The sequence below is a fragment of the Nerophis ophidion genome, linkage group LG04 (assembly GCF_033978795.1).
Source record: "Nerophis ophidion isolate RoL-2023_Sa linkage group LG04, RoL_Noph_v1.0, whole genome shotgun sequence".
NCBI classification, from domain to species: Eukaryota; Metazoa; Chordata; class Actinopteri; order Syngnathiformes; family Syngnathidae; genus Nerophis; species Nerophis ophidion.
Genome location: NC_084614.1, coordinates 9,896,988 through 9,921,987, shown reverse-complemented (window position 1 = coordinate 9,921,987; position 25,000 = coordinate 9,896,988). Strand labels below are relative to the sequence as shown.

General features: G+C 40.7%; 1 protein-coding gene across 4 annotated transcripts in view; it reads left to right on the top strand.

Moving 5' to 3' along the window:
* gabbr2 (gamma-aminobutyric acid (GABA) B receptor, 2) overlaps positions 1 to 25,000 on the top strand; it is a 412,418-nt gene that overhangs the window by 180,194 nt on the left and 207,224 nt on the right. For all 4 annotated transcript variants that reach the window (XM_061896997.1, XM_061896996.1, XM_061896994.1 and 1 more), the window contains one exon: positions 9,102 to 9,272. In XM_061896997.1, the coding sequence (XP_061752981.1) occupies positions 9,102 to 9,272 (171 nt within the window). The remainder of the gene's footprint in view (positions 1 to 9,101; positions 9,273 to 25,000) is intronic.

The following is a 25,000-nucleotide window of genomic DNA, read 5'->3' as shown; positions in this document are numbered from 1 at the left end:
AAAACTTGCACTAAGGCAAACCTATGCTTGTAAAATAAAAAATAGCACAATGGCATGAATAACGAAAACGTACTTTTAACAAGAAAGTAACCTGAATCATCGGCATAGAAGGAGATAGATGGTGTGTAGGAGGTGATGTCGCCAGGCTGACTACCTGGCAACTACAGGTTTAAGTAATGCTGTGGTGATTTGTGAAAACAGGTGCGTGACTCAAAATTTGAAACAGGTATAACTAATGGTTGTTATGGTGACAAAACAGGAGTGAAAAAGCAGGAACTGACATGACAGTATGTGTTTATGTATCTCTATATGTGTATATGTATGGATTTGTCATCCGTATACGCTAATATCCTAACACTTTTACAAGTGTCTGTTTTAGTATTATTAACTTACAATGCCCTTTTTTTTGTATTGCTTCACTTTCACAAACTCCTCAGTAAATTCTCCAAAATGTTATTGAGTCTCTAGCTGAATGGAGAGCTTGCTTGCACAGCTAGAGGGTCCATGACCATGACTTCTGTTTTGTTTGATCAGCCGTTTTACTGCCGTGAGACGGACACCGTTAGGAAACTATTCAGTTTTGTAAATATACATTACCAGAATATTTATGTGTAAATAACTCATGGAAAAATATTTTTTCTTCTGAAATTTAGTGGGTGGCTTATATACCAGTACATACCTGTGTGGATATATATTGACATGGTGTATGTTTCTGTAGTAATGTCCCTTGACAACCGGCTCATCTTCCTCCATCCTGCTTGTAATGAGCAGTAGATGTGGTCAAGGTGGGGGTTCTAAGCGTCTCCCTTCTCCCCACGGGGCACCTAATGCCTGCGCTGAATATTAGATGAAGCCCTGGACCACCTGTGTGCTTCCTGATCCTGCTGGCTGGGCCTCCAACAGGATGGCTAATTCTCTTCACGTGTTTGGTGTCAGAGGTGGTCCATCTCCATGGTTAGCTGATCATGTCTCATTGATACGCCGACTCAGCAACAAAACTGCGAGGAATTCGATGCTTTCTTTTTGAAGTTGTTTTGAAACGCTCTATCAAGCGTTCCACTTAAGGTCTTATCTGTTATGATCCGATGCCCGGATCATCACATATTGTAGCTTTGTTCCTTTTTTCACAATCTGTTGTTTGGACTTCCTTATTTCCGGTTCGCTTTGTCACCATGGCTGCATATTAGTTCCACTTGTTACTCTCCGTTTACGCACACCTGTTCCTCGTGATTACTCCCTTATTTCAATCAATCAATCAATGTTTATTTATATAGCCCCAAATCACAAATGTCTCAAAGGACTGCACAAATCATTACGACTACAACATCCTCGGAAGAACCCACAAAAGGGCAAGGAAAACTCACACCCAGTGGGCAGGGAGAATTCACATCCAGTGGGACGCCAGTGACAATGCTGACTATGAGAAACCTTGGAGAGGACCTCAGATGTGGGCAAACCCCCCCCTCTAGGGTACCGAAAGCAATGGATGTCGAGCGGGTCTAACATGATACTGTGAAAGTTCAATCCATAGTGGCTCCAACACAGCCGCGAGAGTTCAGTTCAAGCAGATCCAAGACAGCAGCGAGAGTCCCGTCCACAGGAAACCATCTCAAGCGGAGGCGGATCAGCAGCGTAGAGATGTCCCCAAACGATACAGACGAGCGGTCCATCCTGGGTCTCGACTCTGGACAGCCAGTACTTCATCCATGGTCATCTGACCGGACCCCCTCCACAAGGGAGGGGGGGACATAGGAGAAAGAAAAGAAGCGGCAGATCAACTATTCTAAAAAGGAGGTCTATTTAAAGGCTAGAGTATACAGATGAGTTTTAAGGTGAGACTTAAATGCTTAAGCTTGCCCCTTTTGTTAGTTCATCCTCGGATCCCAATTTGAAAGTGACGACTGCTATTTATTGCTATTACCTGCTAGCTTTCACGCTACGCTTCCTTTTTTCTAGCTCTCATGCTAGTAGTTTTCCCTTTTTGTGCCTTTGTGCCAAGTTTAGTGTATCTGTTTGTTACCCATAGCTTCCATGCTAGCGCTTTTTGTTTCCCCTTTCTGCCTAGCTCCAGTGTTTTTGTTCCTAGCCTTTTTATTAATTTAATAAATCCTTTACATCTTACCTTACGCTGTGTTCTTGCCCGACGCATCCACGGAGGAACAAAGTCTCGATATTCATAGCTTGTTCTTCTAAGTGCTTATTGGAAAAAGAGTAAATTTCAGCAGAGGAGCGTTCCCCTCGCCAGCGTGCTACCAACGTCCGACGTGACACGTAAACATGGCCATCGTTAGCGTCCCTTCATTTATTATCCATGATGACCACTTCATTATTCAAAGGCCGACCGCACAATTAGCCTCGCTGGATCCGATGGAGGAAGCGGCGCCCGCTAGGAGCGATCGATGCCAGCGTGACTCGACACTCTTCTTTATTTATTTATAATGTTTGCTGATCCTAAGTCACCCAGCTGGATCAGGATGTCTTTGAGCCTCGTACTCGCTAACAATCAGCGGCTGTTTCATGCCAGGGACAGGAAGTGCACCTGAGCAATGGCGTGCTAGGAGTTACAATGTGCGTGTGGTTACACTCCTATGTTGGCGTAGTGCCTCACATCACCTCAAGACGGACTAGCGAGCAGCTCCCACTAGTCGACCTCAAGTCCTCTTTTAATACTAAATTAAGTTGTTACAACATAGTCCAGGGCTCCCCAAACTTTTTGACCTGGGGGGCTCATGTGTGTGTGTGTGTGTATATATATATATATACATATATACACACACACACAGTGGGGCAAAAAAGTACTTAGTCAGCCAGCGATTGTGCAAGTTCTCTCACTTAAAATGATGACAGAGGTCTGTAATTTTCATCATAGGTACTAGAGATGCGCGGATAGGCAATTATATCATCCGCATCCGCATCACCAAAGTCGTCATCCACCCGCCGTCCACCCGAACCAACATTTTATCAGGACCTACCCGCCCGCCAACCGCCCGCTGAGGTTGTCCGCCTTTACCACTCACAGAGCTATTTAAACCTGTTTCACAGAGTAATGATGACAATTGGAGCCGCTAACGTTCCCGCGACTATCCAATAGCGTTCATCCTGATTACAAGAATATGGGAATGCTGTGAAGCCATTGCCTTAGACACCTTCAACAACATGTAAGAACCGATTGTTGGTCCAGCAACATGTTGTGTGCAGCTGCCGTAATCACACGTTCAAGATTGAAAGGCATACTGGGTGACACAGAGTACACTGATGGTTGTGATATAAACAACTTTAACACTTACTAATATGCGGCACGCTGTGAAGCCAAACAATACAAGATTGACAAACACATATCGGGAGAACATCCTCCCAGTAACACAACATAAACGCAACACAACGAATACCCATAATCCTTTGTATCCGTGACATTTCCTGAATATATTTTACACCCCTGCGCCCCCAACCCCGCCCACCTTACTGACGCACGGCGGGGGTTGCTGCTAGCGGGGTGTATAAAATAGTCAGGAAGTGTCATGAATACAAAGGATTCTGGGTATTTGTTGTGTTGCGTTCATGTTGTATTACTGTGAGGATGTTCTCCCGAAATGTGTTGGTCGTTCTTAATTGGTGTGGCTTCACAGCGTGGCGCATATTACTAAGAGTGTTAAAATTGTTTATATCACAACCATTAGTGTACTCTGTGTCACCCAGTATGCCTTGCAGTCGTGTGCGTGTTGCTGCGGAACCTACACACAACATGATGCTGGACCGACAAGCAGATCGTACATGTCGTAGTAGGCGACAAAGTCAATGGCTTCATAGCACGCCCTAATACTTATTATCTGGGTGACTGCCGGCAGTCATTCAGGAGAATAATAACGTCTTTTGTCTTCTTTGATTTATGACACGGGTCTTAAATGGCACTTTGAATGGCAAAGGATACCGATCACAGAACCGTGCATATCAAATATTTCCGGATGGTTCAACCGCCACCCGCCCGAATCTAATTAAAATCTATTTTTTTGTCATGTCAACCGCCCGACCCGCGGTTTATCCGCGGACTCCGCGGATGAGACCGCAAACCGAGCATCTCTAATAGGTACACTTCAACTGTGAGAGACAGAATGTGAAAAAAAAATCCAGGAATTCACATTGTAGGAATTTTACAGAATTTATTTGTAAATGATGGTGGAAAATAAGTATTTGGTCAACCATTCAAAGCTCTCACTGATGGAAGGAGGTTTTGGCTCCAAATCTCACGATACATGGCCCCATTCATTCTTTCCTTAACACGGATCAATCGTCCTGTCCCCTTAGCAGAAAAACAGCCCCAAAGCATGATGTTTCCACCCCCATGCTTCACAGTAGGTATGGTGTTCTTGGGCTGCAACTCAGTATTCTTCTTCCTCCAAACACCACGAGTTGAGTTTATACCAAAAAGGTCTATTTTGGTTTCATCTGACCACATGACATTCTCCCAATCCTCTGCTGTATCATCCATGTATCCATTTTGGTATAAACTCAACTTGTCAGTTTACCAGAGTCATGTAGCTTTCTTCTTGACATATGTAGACTGTTAGCGTGCTAATGCAAATATGCTAACTTTTTTGGCTCATTTTACAACAGTTTACCCCAGAGTTGTATAACTTGCTTCTTGACGTGTGTTAACTGTTAGCATGCTAACATGAATATAGTTCCCAGCCATACAACTGTGCTACTAAGCAGGTCAGACTCAACTAACGCATTAACGTGAAGAAAGATGTGGTCAGTTGTGGCTAAAGTGCAAAATTGTATTCCCCCAAGGCAATGAAGCCATGTTGTGGGTGACCTATTGCACGGGAGAGAGCCAGAGCACACCCCTCTTGGACATGCTGCCACCCATTTCTGCTTTCTAACTACAACCTTTTGTCACCTTTTCTTCTGCTTGTCCTCCTTTCAACACGCCACGTCTTTTCTCACAACATACAGTATACTGTATGTAACACATATGTAACATGCGCTAGCATACGTGTAACAGGTATGTGAGAAGCGCTAGCATACGTGTAATACATATGTAAGACGTGCTAGCATAAGTGTAATACATATGTAAGACGTGATTATGTGTAATATATATGTAACATGCGCTAGCATACGTTCAACACTTATGTGAGACGCACTAGCATACGTGTAACCCGTATGTGAGACGTGCTAGCATACGTATAACACGTATCTGAGACGTGCTAGCATACGTGTAACACGTATATGAGACGTGCTAGCTTAAATGCAAAACATATGTAAGACATGATAGCATACGTGTAATACGTATGTAAGATGTGCTAGCATATGTGTAATACGTATGCAAGATGTGCTCGCATACGTCTAATATGTATGTAAGACTTGCTAGCATATGTGTAATATATGTAAGAGGTGCTAACTTGCGTGTAATACGTATGTAAGATGTGCTAGCATACATTTAATACATATGTAAGATGCACTAGCTTATGTGTAATAGGTATGTGAGACCTGCTAGCTTACGTGTAATACATATATAAGACGTGCTAGCATAAGTGTAATACATATGTAAGACGTGAATATGTGTAATATATATGTAACATGCGCTAGCATACGTGTAACACGTATGTGAGACGCACTAGCATACTTGTAACACGTATGTGAGACGTGCTAGCATACATGTAACATGTATGTGAGATGTGCTAGCTTACGTGCAAAACATATGTAAGACATGCTAGCATACGTGTAACACGTATGTGAGACGCACTATCATACTTGTAACACGTATGTGAGATGTGCTAGCATACATGTAACATGTATGTGAGATGTGCTAGCTTACGTGCAAAACATATGTAAGACGTGCTAGCATACGTGTAATACGTATGTAAGACGTGCTAGCATATGTGTAATACGTATGTAAGATGTGCTAGCATACGTCTAATATGTATGTAAAATGTGCTAGCATACGTCTAATATGGACGTAAGATGTGCTAACATACGCCTAATATGTATATAAGACGTGCTAGCATCTGTATAATATATATGTAAGACGTGCTAACTTGCATGTAATACGTATGTACAATGTGCTAGCTTACGTGTAATATATATGAAAGACGTGCTAGCATAAGTGTAATACATATGTAAGACGTGATTATGTGTAATATATATGTAACATGCGCTAGCATACGTGTAACGCATATGTGAGACGCACTACCATACGTGTAACACGTATGTGAGATGTGCTAGCATACATGTAAAATGTATGTGAGACGTGCTAGCTTACGTGCAAAACATATGTAAGACATGATAGCATACGTGCAATACGTATGTAAGATTTGCTAGCATACGTGTAATACATATGTAAGATGTGCTTATACATGTAATACGTATGCAAGATGTGCTTGCATACGTATATGTATATAAGACGTGCTAGCATATCTGTAATATATGTAAGACGTGCTAATTTGCATGTAATACGTATGTAGGATGTGCTAGCATACATGTAATACGTATGTAAGATATATTCGCATACGTCTAATATGTATATAAGACGTGCTAGCATATGTGTAATATATATGTAAGACGTGCTAACTTGCATGTAATACGTATGTAAGATGTGCTAGCATACGTGTAATACGTATGTAAGATGTGCTAGCATACATGTAATGCGTATGTAAGATATATTCGCATATGTCTAATATGTATATAAGACGTGCTAGCATAGGTGTAATATATATGTAAGACGTGCTAACTTGCATGTAATACGTATGTAAGATGTGCTAGCATACATGTAATACGTATGTAAGATGTGTTCGCATACGTATATGTATATAAGACATGCTAGCATATGTGTAATATATATATAAGACGTGCTAATTTGCATGTAATACGTATGTAAGATGTGCTAGCATACATGTAATACGTATGTAAGATGTGTTCGCAAACGTATATGTATATAAGACGTGCTAGCATATGTGTCATATATATGTAAGACGTGCTAACTTGCATGTAATTTGTATGTAAGATGTGCTAGCATACATTTAATACACATGCAAAATGCACTAGCTCACGTGTAATATACATGAAAGACGTTCTAGCACAAGTGTAATACATATGTAAGACGTGTTTATGTGTAATATATATGTAAAATGCGCTAGCATACGTGTAACACGTATGTGAGACGCACTAGCATACTTGTAACAAGTATGTGAGATGTGCTAGCATACATGTAACATGTATGTGAGATGTGCTAGCTTACGTGCAAAACATATGTAAGACGTGCTAGCATACGTGTAATACGTATGTAAGATGTGCTAGCATACGTGTAATACGTATGTAAGATGTGCTAGCATACGTCTAATATGTATGTAAAATGTGCTAGCATACGTCTAATATGGACGTAAGATGTGCTAGCATACGCCTAATATGTATATAAGACGTGCTAGCATATGTGTAATATATATGTAAGACGTGCTAACTTGCATGTAATACGTATGTAAGATGTGCTAGCATACATTTAATACATATGTAAGATGCACTAGTTTACGTGTAACACGTATGTGAGACGTGCTAGATTACGTGTAATACATATGCAAGACGTGCTAGCATAAGTGTAATACATATGTAAGATGTGATTATGTGTAATATATATGTAACATGCGCTAGCATATGTTCAACACGTATGTGAGACGTGCTAGCTTACGTGCAAAACACATGTAAGACATGATAGCATCCGTGTAATATGTATGTAAGATGTGCTAGCATATGTCTAATATGTATATAAGACGCACTAGCATATGTGTAATATATATGTAAGACGTGCTAACTTGCATGTAATACGTATGTAAGATGTGCTAGCATACGTGTAATACGTATGTAAGACGTGCTAACTTGCATGTAATACGTATGTAAGATGTGCTAGCATACGTGTAATACGTATGTAAGATGTGCTAGCATACGTGTAATACGTATGTAAGATGTGTTCGCATACGTCTAATATGTATATAAGACGTGCTAGCATATGTGTAATATATATGTAAGACATGCTAACTTGCATGTAATACGTATGTAAGATGTGCTACCATACATTTAGTACATATGTAAGACGCACCAGCTTACGTGTAATATATATGAAAGACGTGCTAGCATAGGTGAAATGCATATGTGTAATACGTATGTAAGACACGCTGACATACGTGTAAAACATAAGACATGCAAGCATATGCTATATGTAATATATATATAAGAAATGCTAGCATATACTGTATGTAATACATATGTAAGACACGCTAGCGTGCACTATATTTAATACATGTATAAGATATGCTAGCATACACTATATTTAATACATATGTAAGACATGCTAGCATGCACTATATTTAATACATGTATAAGATATGCTAGCATACACTATTTAATACATATGTAAGACATGCTACCCTATACTGTATGTAATGAAGCGCTATCATACGTGTAACACGTATGTGAGACGTGCTAGCATACGTGTAATACGTATGTAAGATGTGCTAGCATACGTGTAATACGTATGTAAGATGTGCTAGCATACGTCTAATATGTATGTAAAATGTGCTAGCATACGTCTAATATGGACGTAAGATGTGCTAGCATACGCCTAATATGTATATAAGACGTGCTAGCATCTGTATAATATATATGTAAGATGTGCTAACTTGCATGTAATACGTATGTATTACATATGTTAGATGCGCTAATATACGTGTGACACATATGTAAGTAGCGCTAGCATACACTTTATTTAATACATATATATAATACATGCTAACAATGCTAGCATACACTTTATTTAATACATATATATAATACATGCTAACAATGCTAGCATACACTTTATTTAATAGATATATATATATAATACATGCTAACAATGCTAGCATACATGTAATACATATGTAATGCCTGCTAGCATACATGAATTTGTAAACCACATATGCTAGCATGTCTTACAAAGCTTTTCCAACGGCACCAATATGGGTGCCACACATGTTATGACTACACCGTGAGCACATGTAAACACAACATAGTCTAAAGTCAGATTATTGGTCCAGCAGGACTCAACTCTGGTTTTCTGTCTTCTGTCCTTCCAGCTGTCCTTCGCGGCGACCACGCCCGTCTTGGCGGACAAGAAAAAGTACCCCAACTTCTTTCGCACGGTGCCGTCGGACAACGCGGTCAACCCGGCGGTGGTCAAGTTCCTCAACTACTACAACTGGAGCCGCGTGGGGACGCTCACTCAGGACGTGCAGCGCTTCTCTGAGGTTGGTGTCCACTAGCCGCACATTGAGGAGCATGTCTTCCTCCCAAGACAGACAGGAGTCACATGCAACATGACACACACACACACACACACACACACACACACACACACACACACACACACACACGCACACACACACACACACACAGCAACATCAACACCTTCAGTTTAGCGAGCAAGCAACTTTTCAGCTAATTCTGTCTGTATTCATCGGGGGTCAGCAACCTTTTTGATAGCAAGAGCTACTTCTTGGGTACTGATTCATGCCAAGGGCTACCAGTTTGATACACACTTAAATAAATTGCCAGAAATAGACAATTTGCTCAATTTACCTTTAACTCTATGTTATTATTAATAATTAATTATATTTATCTTTGTGGAATCACTGATCATCTTAATGAATTCTCACAATAAATATATATTTTTGATGACATGTTTTAAATAGGTTAAAATCCAATCTGCAATTTGTTAGAATATATAACAAAATGGACCAAATTATTATTTCTTCTAGATTTTCCAGAACACAAATGTTAAAAGAAATTCTAAAGACTTTGAAATAAGATTTAAATTTGATTCTCCAGATTTTTCTAGATTTGCCAGAATATTTTTTGGGAATTTTAATCCTAATAAGTTTGAAGAAATATTCCACAAATATTCTTCGTCGAAAAAACCGAAGCTAAAATGAAAAATGGAATTAAAATGTATTTATTATTCTTTACAATAAAAAAAAATAATTTACTTGAACATTGATTTAAATTGTCAGGAAAGAAGAGGAAGGAATTTAAAAGGTATATGTGTTTAAAAATCTTAAAATCATTTTTAAGGTTGTATCTTTTCTCCAAAATTGTCTTTCTGAAAGTTATAAGAAGCAAAGTAAAAAAAATAAGTGAATTTATTTAAACAAGTGAAGACCAAGTCTTTAAAATGTTTTCTTGGATTTTCAAATTCTATTTGAGTTTGGTCTCTCTTAGAATTAAATATGTCGAGCAAAGCGAGACCGGCTTTTTTCAATAAAATGTAAAAAATAGAGGCAGCTCACTGGTAAGTGCTGCTGTGACGAACTCCCGCCATCTTGCGGGTTCCATGGACCACCAAGGAAGGACATGACTTCGAGCAGGTTTGACTTGCTTTATTTTCCCCACACAAGCTTGTCTGCGGTCGGTTCGCTCTTCCCCTGCGTCTCCCGTCTCCCTCTGCTGCTCGCTCCGCCGTCTGCTTTTCAGCAGCACGTACTTCAGTCCGCCTCTTCTTGTCTCCGCACCATCACCAGCCCCGTTCTCTCCTCCTTCTCCCCTTTTATACAGCATGGGGAGATACGTTAATCGTGTACAGGTGCGCAATCCACATACCTGATCTTGTTTGTGGCCCTGCCGCTCGTTCGCCATCAACCCCTCCTCGCCGCCATCTTGGGCCGGGCTCCAGCGTGCCCTGCCTCTCTGTCGGACCGTCGGCTCCGCCTCTCCACAGCTGCTATTTGAGCTATTTTTAAAACAGGCCAGCGGGCGACTCATCTGGTCCTTTCGGGCGACCTGGTGACCCCTGGTGTACACCTTAATTATTTGGTATTAGGTGCATGCTAGAGTTAGCATCGTAGCATTTCAAACACATTCTTCAAGTACATACCTCAGACTAATGTATTTTGGTACTTAGCACATGTTACTGTTAGCATTTTAGCATGCTTAAAGTAGCACGGTAGTTTTTTTTTCTTTAGTTACTTAACAGTTTTACACCAAGGTCATACATTTTGATATTTTACTAATGCTAACTGTGCGCATGCTAATGTTCGCATAGTACCATTAGCATGGTAGCTTTCTTTTAGTTGATTTTCCTCATATTTTTAGTTACTTGACGCTACCTGGCCAACGTGCTAACTGTTATCATTTCAGTTTGGCTTTGGCTCTTATACCAAAATTGCATTTTCTAGTTCTTTGAAAATAATATATTTTGTGCTGGTTCCAAAGGTCAAACCTGCCAAAATGGCTCCCGCATTCTGTCATTTGTCGGTCTGAGGCCCTCCGTGGAAGTTTGGGTTGAACTGCTATCTGTGCCCTGGGTGGCCGGATGTTGCCGTGCTTTTAAAAAGGTGCCGAGTGTCAGAATCCGTGAGTTCAAGTGTAACTGTACAAAAAGAGCTACAGAGCTAACCTAAAATGTTAGCATGTTTACAGAAAAATGCTAACATTTAGCATTTGCGCTAGCGACGCCATGCTAGCAGTTAGCATGTTTTACATTTCAAGTAACACAACTGCTAGTTGTACGACTGCAGAAATAGAGAAAAAAAGTGTAAACTTAGATTAAAAAGTTATCATGCTTAAGTTAGATTGCTAGCATGCTAACATTAGCACACTAACAGCTGTCACATACCAAGTTATGTGACTCTAGGTTAAACGTTTCGAAAAAATCAGCTCAAAAAGCTAGCACTTCCAGTTAGCATGTGTCACATACCAAGTTATATGACTGCAAGGTGCATGGTTGTGTATTTAGAGGGGGGAAAAAAGGTAAAGTTAACTAAAAAGTTAGCACTTTGATATTAGGCTGCTCGCATGCTAAAGTTAGCACGCTAACAGTTAACAAGTGTCACATACCAAGGTATATAACTCTAATGGTTGCTAAATTTGCTGAAAAAGCTAGCACTTTAATGATAGCATGCTAACTGTTAGCATGTTTCACATACCAGGTTATATGACTGTGTATTTTTTTTTTCAAAAAGTGTAAAATTAGCCAAAAAGTTAGCATTTTGATGTTAGCATGCTAGCATTCTAACAGTTAACATGTGTCACGTTCCAAGTTATTTCATTGTACATATTTGGTAGCACCACACTTAGCATACCACAGTTAAATGGCACAGTTTTCCTGTTTTTTAAAGGGGAACATTATCACAATTTCAAAAGCGTTAAAAACAATAAAAATCAGTTCCCAGTGGCATGTTGTATTTTTTTTAAGTTTTTTTCAAAATTTTACCGGTTTCCGAATATCCCTAAAAAAAAGCTTTAAAGTGCTTGATTTTCGCTATTTGCGATGCCACTATCCATTTCCCTGTGACGTCATACAGTGCTGCCAATGTAAACAAACAATGGCGAATAGCACAGCAAGATATAGCGACATTAGCTCGGGTTCAGACTCGGATTTCAGCGGCTTAAGCGATTCAACAGATTACGCATGTATTGAAACAGATGGTCGGAGTATGAAAGTATTGAAGAAAAACTGAAGCTATTGAGCGAATAGCTATTGACGCTATTCATAGCCATAGCATGGCCGAATAGCTGCGTTAGCATCGCCGGTAAAATGTGCGGACCAAACGATCAGGACTTTCGCATCTTGTGACACTGGAGCAACTTAAATCCTTTGATTGGTAAGTGTTTGTTTCGCATTAAATGTGGGTGGAAGGAAACGTAATATAGTTGCAAATGCATCTGCAGGTTATCCATACATCTCTGTGCCATGTCTGCTTTAGCACCGCCGGTAAATAGCATGTTAGCATCGATTAGCTGGCAGCCAACATCAACAAAACTCACCTTTGTGATTTAGTTGACTTTATCGTTGCAGATGCATCTCAATCAATCAATCAATCAATGTTTATTTATATAGCCCCAAATCACAAATGTCTCAAAGGACTGCACAAATCATTACGACTACAACATCCTCGGAAGAACCCACAAAAGGGCAAGGAAAACTCACACCCAGTGGGCAGGGAGAATTCACATCCAGTGGGACGCCAGTGAAAATGCATGACTATGAGAAACCTTGGAGAGGACCTCAGATGTGGGCAACCCCCCCGCTCTAGGGGACCGAAAGCAATGGATGTCGAGCGGGTCTAACATGATACTGTGAAAGTTCAATCCATAGTGGCTCCAACACAGCCACGAGAGTTCAGTTCAAGTGGATCCAAGACAGCAGCGAGAGTCCCGTCCACAGGAGACCATCTCAAGCGGAGGCGGATCAGCAGCGTAGAGATGTCCCCAACCGATACAGGCGAGCGGTCCATCCTGGGTCCCGACGAGCGGTCCATCCTGGGTCTCGACTCTGGACAGCCAGTACTTCATCCATGGTCATCGGACCGGACCCCCTCCACAAGGGAGGGGGGGGGACATAGGAGAAAGAAAAGAAGCGGCAGATCAACTGGTCTAAAAAGGAGGTTATCCATACATCTCTGTGCCATTTATGCTTTAGCACCGCCGGTAAATAGCATGTTAGCTTCGATTAGCATAGCATGTTAGCATCGATTAGCGTAGCATGTTAGCATCGATTAGCATAGCATGTTAGCATCGATTAGCTGGCAGTCAACATCAACAAAACTCACCTTTGTGATTATTTGACTTTATCGTTGCAGATGCATCTCAATCAATCAAACAATCAATCAATGTTTATTTATATAGCCCCAAATCACAAATGTCTCAAAGGACTGCACAAATCATTACGACTACAACATCCTCGGAAGAACCCACAAAAGGGCAAGGAAAACTCACACCCAGTGGGCAGGGAGAATTCACATCCAATGGGACGCCAGTGACAATGCTGACTATGAGAAACTTTGGAGAGGACCTCAGATGTGGGCAACCCCCCCCCCTCTAGGGGACCGAAAGCAATGGATGTCGAGCGGGTCTAACATGATACTGTGAAAGTTCAATCCATAGTGGCTCCAACACTGCCGCGAGAGTTCAGTTCAAGCGGATCCAAGACAGCAGGGAGAGTCCCGTCCACAGGAGACCATCTCAAGCGGAGGCGGATCAGCAGCGTAGAGATGTCCCCAACCGATACAGGCGAGCGGTCCATCCTGGGTCCCGACGAGCGGTCCATCCTGGGTCTCGACTCTGGACAGCCAGTACTTCATCCATGGTCATCCACAGGGGAGGGGGGGGACATAGGAGAAAGAAAAGAAGCGGCAGATCAACTGGTCTAAAAATGATAAATGGGTTGTACTTGTATAGCGCTTTCCTACCTTCAAGGTACTCAAAGCGCTTTGACATTACTTCCACAAAAGGAGGTTATCCATACATCTCTGTGCCATGTCTGCTTTAGAACCGCCGGTAAATGGCATGTTAGCTTCGATTAGCATAGCATGTTAGCATCGATTAGCTGGCAGTCACGCCCCGACCAAATATGTCTGATTAGCACATAAGTCAACATCAACAAAACTCACCTTTGTGATTTCTCTGTGCCATGTAAAATGTGGAGCCACTTTGGTACATTCAATGGGGGTCTGGCGGCAGACACTTTGGCATCTTCAGGCCGGCGGTGCAACTTGAATCCCTCCCTGTTAGTGTTGTTACACCCTCCGACAACACACCGACGAGGCATGATGTCTCCAAGGTTCCAAAAAATAGTCGAAAATAACAGAGCTGAGACCCGGTGTTTGTAATGTGTTGAAAATGAAAATGGCGGCGGTGTTACCTCGGAGACCTCACGTTCTGACGTCATCACCACATGACCGATAAACAGAAAGGCGTTTAATTCGCCAAAATTCACCCATTTAGAGTTCGGAAATCGGTAAAAAAAATGTCTTTTTTCTGCACCATCAAGGTATATATTGACGCTTACATAGCTCTGCTGATAATGTTCCCCTTTAAAGTAAAGTTAAAGTAGCAATGATTGTCCCACACACACACTAAGTGTGGTGAAATGTGTCCTCTGCATTTAACCCATCCCCTTGTTCACCCCCTGGGAAGTGAGGGGAGCAGTTAGCAGCAGCGGTGCCGCGCCCGGTAATCATCTATGGTGATTTTAGCGCTACCAGCATCCAATAATGCTAACGCAAAGATGGTAAACGTAGAACTTCTTGCAGCCTTGTCTCTGGGTTGGATGCCGATGTGTCGTGAGTAGGCGCCTGTCCTTTCCATTCAAGCGCGTTCTCATTTGTTTCCTCCCACGTAATTGCACAAAGACATTTACCCTTCCTCAATAGCAGCCCGCTAATGGCCAGACTCCTTTTTTTTTTAGTCAGTCATCAGGTGCAGTTTGAAAACCAATTAGCTTGTTATGAAAGATGTCGCTCATATTTTGTACTGTACTAATACATCTAAAACGCTACTGTGCTCTGTTTGAAAAGTACCGATTCCCGGGCGTGTCGTCCCTGGTTTTACGAGCAGAGGAGCATGTTGGGCAGCGCACACACACTGAGTACCTACAAGTAGACACAGTGTGTCGACAGAAAAGTGAGAATGGACGCATTTTGGCCTAAAAACTGACAAAGGTGAAGTTATAACACTGAAACACCCTCAGGAAGAGGTGATTTAAGACATTTTCAATTCATGAATGTAGAACTGTTTGTTTATTTTGCTGACCACTGACCAAAGAAAATATTAATAATAAACATTGCTAGGTTGGGGAGGAGACCCTGCCCCAAGTGGAGGAGTTCAAGTACCTAGGAGTCTTGTTCACGAGTGAGGGAAGAGTGGATCGTGAGATCGACAGGCGGATCGGTGCGGCGTCTTCAGTAATGCGGACGTTGTACCGATCCGTTGTGGTGAAGAAGGAGCTGAGCCGGAAGGCAAAGCTCTCAATTTACAGGTCGATCTACGTTCCCATCCTCACCTATGGTCATGAGCTTTGGGTCATGACCGAAAGGATAAGATCACGGGTACAAGCGGCCGAAATGAGTTTCCTCCGCCGTGTGGCGGGGCTCTCCCTTAGAGATAGGGTGAGAAGCTCTGCCATCCGGGAACTCAAAGTAGAGCCGCTGCTCCTTCACATCGAGAGGAGCCAGATGAGGTGGTTCGGGCATCTGGTCAGGATGCCACCCGAACGCCTCCCTAGGGAGGTGTTTAGGGCACGTCCAACCGGTAGGAGGCCACGGGGAAGACCCAGGACACGTTGGGAAGACTATGTCTCCCGGCTGGCCTGGGAACGCCTCGGGATCCCCCGGGAAGAGCTAGACGAAGTGGCTGGGGAGAGGGAAGTCTGGGTTTCCCTGCTTAGGCTGTTGCCCCCGCGACCCGACCTCGGATAAGCGGAAGATGATGGATGGATGGATGGAACATGGCTAGCTAGTTGGCAGCTAACATCCATCCGCATTCGGCAGTGTTGTAGCTATTTCTAAATCACTAATCCTCGCCTCCATGGCGACTGTCAGGTTCAAACACAGATGACATTTATCAAACAAGACAAAAGGCAAAGAATCAAACAGAGACAGAATTAAATTTGGACTCTGATCTGAGGAGAGGCATGGCCACTGTACTCTCTGTACAGTCCTGCACCACGCTCTGCCCCAAGATCATACTCCTCCTCCTTTATTTGACTTTCTTCCCCCTCCTTTCCACAGGTGCTTCCTCAGGGAAGTGTGTTGTAAACAGCATTGCCTTCGGTTACCGAACAGTTCGAAGAGAGTTTGTCAAATAGTTCAAAAAGAGTTCCATAAAATAGTTCAAAGAGAGACCCATAAAATAGTTCGAAGAGAGTCCCATAAAATAGTTCAGAAAGAGTTCCATAAAGTAGTTCAAAGAGAGTTCCATAAAATAGTTCAAAGAGAGTCCCATAAAATAGTTCAAGAGAGTCCCATAAAATAGTTCGAAGAGAGTCCCATAAAATAGTTCAAAAAGAGTTCCATAAAGTAGTTCAAAGAGAGTTCCATAAAATAGTTCAAAGAGAGTCCCATAAAATAGTTCAAGAGAGTCCCATAAAATAGTTCAGAAAGAGTTCCATAAAGTAGTTCAAAGAGAGTTCCATAAAGTAGTTCAAAAAGAGTTCCATAAAATAGTTCAAAGAGAGTCCCATAAAATAGTTCAAAGAGAGTCCCATGAAATAGTTCAAGAGAGTTCCATAAAGTAGTTCAAAAAGAGTACGTAAAATACTTCAAAAAGAGTTCTTCTGCAAGTTGGGCGGATCCTGCCATTTTAAAGTTAAAAGTTAAAGTTAGGTCCGCTTGGAAGTCCCAGTGTCTTCTTGTCAGCAACAAAATGTAATACAAAGTTTTTTGTGATAATTTAGAAACAATTATTCTAACAGCGACAAATAAAGGAAGTTTCTTCCACGTATCATTATCACTGCAGGACGAGGAATAGCTAAACATGCTTCACTACACACCGACTGAAATGCCATGGGTGGAGCTACACCTGACATCCACTCTAATGATACCAAGTACAGGAGCGTATCCAGTCCATACTACTATGATTACATCGATATTTTTTATCGTCACATAATCTTTACTCCTTTTAAAAAAAATGAATATTATATTTCTAAACTCAGGAAATATGTCCCTGGACACTTGAGGACTATCGTACTAATACTATCATACTCACTGGCTAGCAGTGGTCATGTGTGCAGCAGAAACATACTTTGAGCTGTAGATCTGCAACATTCGCAAGAAAGCTAGCGTGCTAACGTTAGCATGCTAGCATGCCCCACAGAGAGAATGCATCAAATAAGTAAATATTTGACTCTGAGGTGTACACCTACAGCATTAGCTAGAAAGCTAGCACGCTAACCTTAGCATTCCGAATTGCAAACTGAGCTTGCTTCAAGTAACAAAATATTATTTTATGATGTTTATACCTGGGAAGCTAGCATGCTAGCATTTTTGGTTTAGTAACATGTTAACAGTGAGCATCCATCCATTCATTTTCTACCACTTATTCCCTTTTGGGGTCACGGGGGGGCGCTGGTGCCTATCTCAGCTACAATCGGGCGGAAGGCGGCGTACACTCTGGACAAGTCGCCATCTCATCACAGGGCCAACACAGATAGACAGACAACATTCACACACTAGGGACAATTTAGTGTTGCCTATCAACCTATCATCAGGTGCATGTCTTTGGAGGTGGGAGGACATGCAAACTCCACACAGAAAGATCCCGAGACCGGGATTGAACCCAGGACTGCAGACCTTCGTATTGTGAGGCAGACGCACTAACCCCTCTGCCACTCAAGTAGCAAAATATTTGACTTTGTACTGTACCTGGAAAATTAGGTAGAGAGCTAACATGCTAATGTTAGCATACTAAATTATTAACAGTGAGCATGTGTCAAATAGCAAAATAGTGTGTACCTGTGAAATTAGTTGAAAAGCTAACATGCTAATGTTAGCATATTAAAGTATTAACAGTGAGCATGTGTCAAATAGCAAAATATTGTATACCTGTGAAATTAGTTGAAAAGCCAACATGCTAATGTTAGCATATTAAATAATTAACAGTGAGCATGTGTCAAATAGCAAAATAGTGTATACCTGTGAAATTAGTTGAAAAGCTAACATGCTAATGTTAGCATATTAAATTATTAACAGTGAGCATGTCAAATAGCAAAATATTGTATACCTGTGAAATTAGTTGAAAAGCTAACATGCTAATGTTAGCATATTAAAGTATTAACAGTGAGCATGTGTCAAATAGCAAAATATTGTATACCCGTGAAATTAGTTGAAAAGCTAACAAGCTAATGTTAGCATATTAAATTATTAACAGTGAGCATGTGTCAAATAGCAAAATAGTGTGCCATCCATCCATCATCTTCCGCTTATCCGAGGTCGGGTTGCGGGGGCAACAGCCTAAGCAGGGAAACCCAGACTTCCCTCTCCCAAGCCACTTCGTCTAGCTCTTCCCGGGGGATCCCGAGGCGTTCCCAGGCCAGCCGGGAGACATAGTCTTCCCAACGTGTCCTGGGTCTTCCCCGTGGCCTCCTACCGGTTGGACGTGCCCTAAACACCTCCCTAGGGAGGCGTTCGGGTGGCATCCTGACCAGATGCCCGAACCACCTCATCTGGCTCCTCTCGATGTGAAGGAGCAGCGGCTTTACTTTGAGTCCCTCCCGCAAAATAGTGTGTACCTGTGAAATTAGTTGAAAAGCTAACATGCTAATGTTAGCATATTAAATTATTAACAGTGAGCATGTGTCAAATAGCAAAATATTGTATACCTGTGAAATTAGTTGAAAAGCTAACATGCTAATGTTAGCATATTAAAGTATTAACAGTGAGCATGTGTCAAGTAGCAAAATAGTTCAGGGTTTATAGGTTTTGTAGGAGGACATTTTCCCTCATCACCGTACCACACCTTCTCCTTCAGCTTATTTGGAGCACACACCACATCTTGGCTGGGAAGTGTGGGAAAGAGGAGTTAGAGGACTGCACTGTGTGTGCTTGTGTGTGTGTGTGTGTGTGTTTACCCCTCTCTAAGATATCAACAAGGAAAAGTAGCTTCTATATGATGAGCGATGAACAAGCTAGGACCGAAACCATTGCATCTAAAAGAGAGCCAAAAATTAATGTCCGTGAACATTGCTCCAAAGTCAGGATTTTTCCTTGATCTAATGTGCATACAAAAGTAAACATTAACAGGTGCAAAGACAGCAATATATGATAAAACAAGACGGCAGCTAAAGGACTTTCCTATTCATCCTGAAAAACCTGCCAGGTGAACAGCTGTTTTTTGTCATAATTTTGCCAAAATTTTTAAGTTTTCTTATAAAATTGTGAGTTTTGTCGATTAAAATTGCGACTCTTTTCATAAAATTGCCAAATTCTTTAGCTTTTCTTGTAAAATTGCGACTGTTATCGAGTAAAATTCCAAGTATCAAAAATGGATACATGGATGATACAGCAGAGGATTGGGAGAATGTCATGTGGTCAGATGAAACCAAAATAGAACTTTTTGGTATAAACTCAATTTGTTGTGTTTGGAGGAAGAAGAATACTGAGTTGCATCCCAAGAACACCATACCTACTGTGAAGCATGGGGGTGGAAACATCATGCTTTGGGGCTGTTTTTCTGCTAAGGGGACAGGACAATTGATCCGTGTTAAGGAAAAGAGGAATGGGGCCATGTATCGTGAGATTTTGAGCCAAAACCTCCTTCCATCAGTGAGAGCTTTGAATGGTTGACCAAATATTTATTTTCCACCATCATTTACAAATAAATTCTTTAAAATTCCTACAATGTGAATTCCTCGATTTTTTTTTGATTTTTTTTTTTCACAGTTGAAGTGTACCTATGATGAAAATTACAGACCTCTTTCATCATTTTAAGTGGGAGAACTTGCACAATCGCTGGCTGACTAAATTATTTTTTGCCCCACTGTAAAAGAGAGCCAAATATTAGAGTCCATGAACATTACTCCAAAGTCAGGATTTTTTCTTGATTTAATGTTCGTACAAAAGTGTTGCCATCCGCTGCTCGGATCTACACATATTTATTTTTTCCATTTTGTATATCTCTCCATCTGACTCCTTATTTCCTGTTTGCTTTGTCACCATGGTTACGCATCAGTCCACCAGCTAGTCTTGGTCCCCGCACACCCGCTACTAATTATCACCCTTCTATATAAGCTTTCCTCTTTTCTTTGTTCAGTCTGGGTCCATAAAATTTTGCTCACATGCAACAAGTGACGACTGCTTATTTTGGTACGTGTATTCTCGCTAGCTCATATGCTACGCCACCTGCCTTTTCTTAGCTCTCATGCTAATTGTTTTTGTTTTTTCATTTCGTGCCATCGTGCAAAGTCTAGTTTTCTGTTTGTATATCCTAGTTCTCATATTAGCGTTTTAGGCTTGTTTTTTATTAGCTCCAGTATTTCTGTTCAGAGCTCCCTTTTTGTTAAATAAATCTTTTAAGATTTTACCTTTGTTGTGTTCACGTTTGACGCATCCTCGGAGGAATCGAACCCGGCACCACGATGCCGAACAGTCATTACAAAAAGTAAACATTGACAGGTGCAAAGACAACATCCATCCATTTTGTAGTTGAAACAGCAGACTTGTCATAATTTTGCCAACATTTTTAAGTTTTCTTATAAAATTGTGACTTTTGTTGAGTAAAATTGCGACTTTTTTCATAAAATTGCCCAAATTCTAAGCTTTTCTTGTAAAATTTTGACTTGCGTTGAGTAAAATTACGACTTTTATTATAATATTAAAGGTACGCATTGTTCTGAGGTCTCAAGAAGGTAACGTGTGTGTGTGTGTGTGTGTGTGTGTGTGTGTGTGTGTGTGTGTGTGTGTGTGTGTGTGTGTGTGTGTGTGTGTGTGTGTGTGTGTGTGTGTGTGTGTGTGTGTGTGTCGCCATGCGAGGTTGTAGAAGAATCCTTTTATCGCTCCTCTCCTGAAAGCGGCTTAGGACCCAAGGCCCGATTCAGTCAAGCTGCGAGCAGATTGTCTTCTAATCCCGGTGTACAAATATGTGGCCATCATTATTTGCGCAGAAGAACCTTTTTGACTTTCACTTTTAGGGTGTTGGAGCTGGAAGGCAGCTGGACAAAGGAATGAAGTCTGCCTTCACACATACAGCAGACTGACAACTTTAGTCAGCAGCTCACACCTTTTGTAAGTCTTTCTGCAGCTGGACGAGGAATGCAAGTTAATAACTCACTGGATCCGTCTTTACACCATTTGTACAACAAAAGAAAAGGGAATTAGAACATTAATAGTGATATTCGCACATGAACTATATATTTGGGGTTAAAAAGCAACTATAGTCTGTTGTGTTATCAGCAAAAAAGAATAATAATACTTAGATAAAAGATGCAGAGTTGCATGTTGACTGCATGAGTGTGTGTCACAGCCTCCTTATGTTTATTCATGTTGCTACCATGCCTTACATGTGGACTTTTCACTTAACCTACTCAGTGGTTAGAGTGTCCGCCCTGAGATCGGTAGGTCGTGAGTTCAAATCAAAGACTATAAAAATGGGATCCATTACCTCCCTGCTTGGCACTCAGCATTAAAGGTTGGAATTGGGGGTTAAATCACCATAAAGGATTCCCGGACGTGGCACCGCTGCTGCTCACTGCTCCCCTCACCTCCCAGGGGGTGATCAAGGGTGATGGGTCAAATGCAGAGAATAATTTCGCCAAATCTAGTATGTGTGTGACAATCATTGGTACTTTAACTTTCACAGCCTCCTTAGATGTATTTATGCTGCTACCATGCCTCACATGTGGACTTTTCACTCACTTGTTTGCACACACCTGGTTGACAATATACTAGTTTCAACCCTAGTTGGCAATATACTAGTTGGCCCTGGTTGAAAATAGTTTGAACCCTGGTTGAAAATATACTAGTTTGAACCCTAGTCGACAATATACTAGTTTGATCCCTGGTTGACAATATACTAGTTGGCCCTATATGACATTATACTAATTTGAATCCTGGATGACAATATACTTGTTTGAACCCCAGTTTACATAATACTAGTTGGCCTTGGTTGAAAATATACTAGTTTGAACCCTAGTTGACAATATACTAGTTGGCCCTGGTTAAACATATACTAGTTTGAACCCTGGTTGACAATATACTAGATTGAACCCTGGTTGACAATATATACTAGTTTGAACCCTGGTTGACAGTATACTAGATTTAACCATAGATGACGATATACTAGTTTGAACCCTGGTTGACGATATACTAGTTAACCCTGGTTGAAATTATACTAGTTTGAACCCTGGTTGACAATATACTAGATTGAACCCTGTTTGGCAATATATACTAGTTTGAACCCTGGTTGACAGTATACTAGATTTAACCCTAGATGACAATATACTAGTTTGAACCCTGGTTGACAATATACTAGTTTGAACCCCGGTTGACAATATACTACTTAACCCTGGTTGAAAACTTACTAGTCTGAACCCTGGTTGACAATATACTAGATTGAACCCTGGTTGACAATATATACTAGTTTGAACCCTGGTTGACAGTATACTAGATTTAACCATTGATGACAATATACTAGTTTGAACCCCGGTTGACAATATACTAGTTAACCCTGGTTGAAAACATACTAGTTTGAACCATGGTTGACAATATACTAGATTGAACCCTGGTTGACAATATATACTAGTTTGAACCCTGGTTGACAGTATACTACATTTAACCATATATGACAATATACTAGTTTGAACCCCGGTTGACAATATACTGGTTAACCCTAGTTGAAAACATACTAGTTTGAACCCTGGTTGACAATATATTGGATTGAACCCTGGTTGACAATATACTAGATTGAACCCTGGTTGACAATATATACTAGTTTGAACCCTGGTTGACAGTATACTACATTTAACCATATATGACAATATACTAGTTTGAACCCCGGTTGACAATATACTGGTTAACCCTAGTTGAAAACATACTAGTTTGAACCCTGGTTGACAATATATTGGATTGAACCCTGGTTGACAATATACTAGATTGAACCCTGGTTGACAATATATACTAGTTTGAACCCTGGTTGACAGTATACTAGATTTAACCATATATGACAATATACTAGTTTGAACCCCGGTTGACAATATACTAGTTAACCCTGGTTGAAAACATACTAGTTTGAACCCTGGTTGACAATATATTGGATTGAACCCTGGTTGACAATATATACTAGTTTGAACCCTGGTTGACAGTATACTAGATTTAACCATAGATGACGATATACTAGTTTGAACCCAGGTTGACAATATACTAGTTAACCCTTGTTGAAAACATACTAATTTGAACCCTGCTTGACAATATACTAGATTGAACCCTGGTTGACAATATATACTAGTTTGAACCCTGGTTGACAGTATACTAGATTTAACCGTATATGACAATATACTAGTTTGAACCCTGGTTGACAATATACTAGTTTGAACCCCGGCTGACAATATACCTCTTTGGACCCTAGTTGACAATATACTAGTCAGCCCGGGTCGGAAATATACTAGTTTAAACCCTGGTTGACAATTTACTACATTGAACCCTGGTTGACAATATATACTAGTTTGAACCCTGGTTGACAATTTACTACATTGAACCCTGGTTGACAATATATACTAGTTTGAACCCTGGTTGACAGTATACTAGATTTAACCCTAGATGACAATATAATAGTTAGAACCCTGGTAGACAATATACTAGTTTGAACCCTAGTTGACAATATACTAGTTGGCCCTGGTTAAGAATACACTAGTTTGAACTGTGGTTGATAATATACTAGTTTGAACCCTGGTTGACAGTATACTAGTTTGAACCCAGGTTGACATCATACTAGTTTGAACGCTGGTTGACATCATACTAGTTTAAACCCTAGTTGACAATATACTAGTTGGCCCTGGTTAAAAATACACTAGTTTGAACTGTGGTTGACAATATACTAGTTTGAACCCTGGTTGACATCATACTAGTTTGAACCCTGGTTGACATCATACTAGTTAGAACCCTGGTTGACATCATACTAGTTTGAACCCTGGTGCTGCCCCAAACGGCAGCAGCTAGCATTGTGATGTGTGTTGTCATTTGTATGTAGTAGTCATATATTGCCATGTTATTAAACATGAGTAGTCATATATTGTACATGTGTTGTCATATATTGCCATGTTATTGTACATGTGTTGTCATATATTGCCATGTTATTGTACATGTGTTGTCATATATTGTACATGTGTTGTCATATATTGTACATGTGTTGTCACATATTGTACATGTGTTGTCATATATTGTACATGTGTTGTCATATATTGTACATGTGTTGTCATATATTGCCATGTTATTGTACATGTGTTGTCATATATTGTACATGTGTTGTCATATATTGTACATGTGTTGTCACATATTGTACATGTGTTGTCATATATTGTACATGTGTTGTCATATATTGTACATGTTGTCACATATTGTACATGTGTTGTCATATATTGTACATGTGTTGTCATATATTGTACATGTGTTGTCACATATTGTACATGTGTTGTCACATATTGTACATGTGTTGTCATATATTGTACATGTGTTGTCATATATTGTACATGTGTTGTCATATATTGTACATG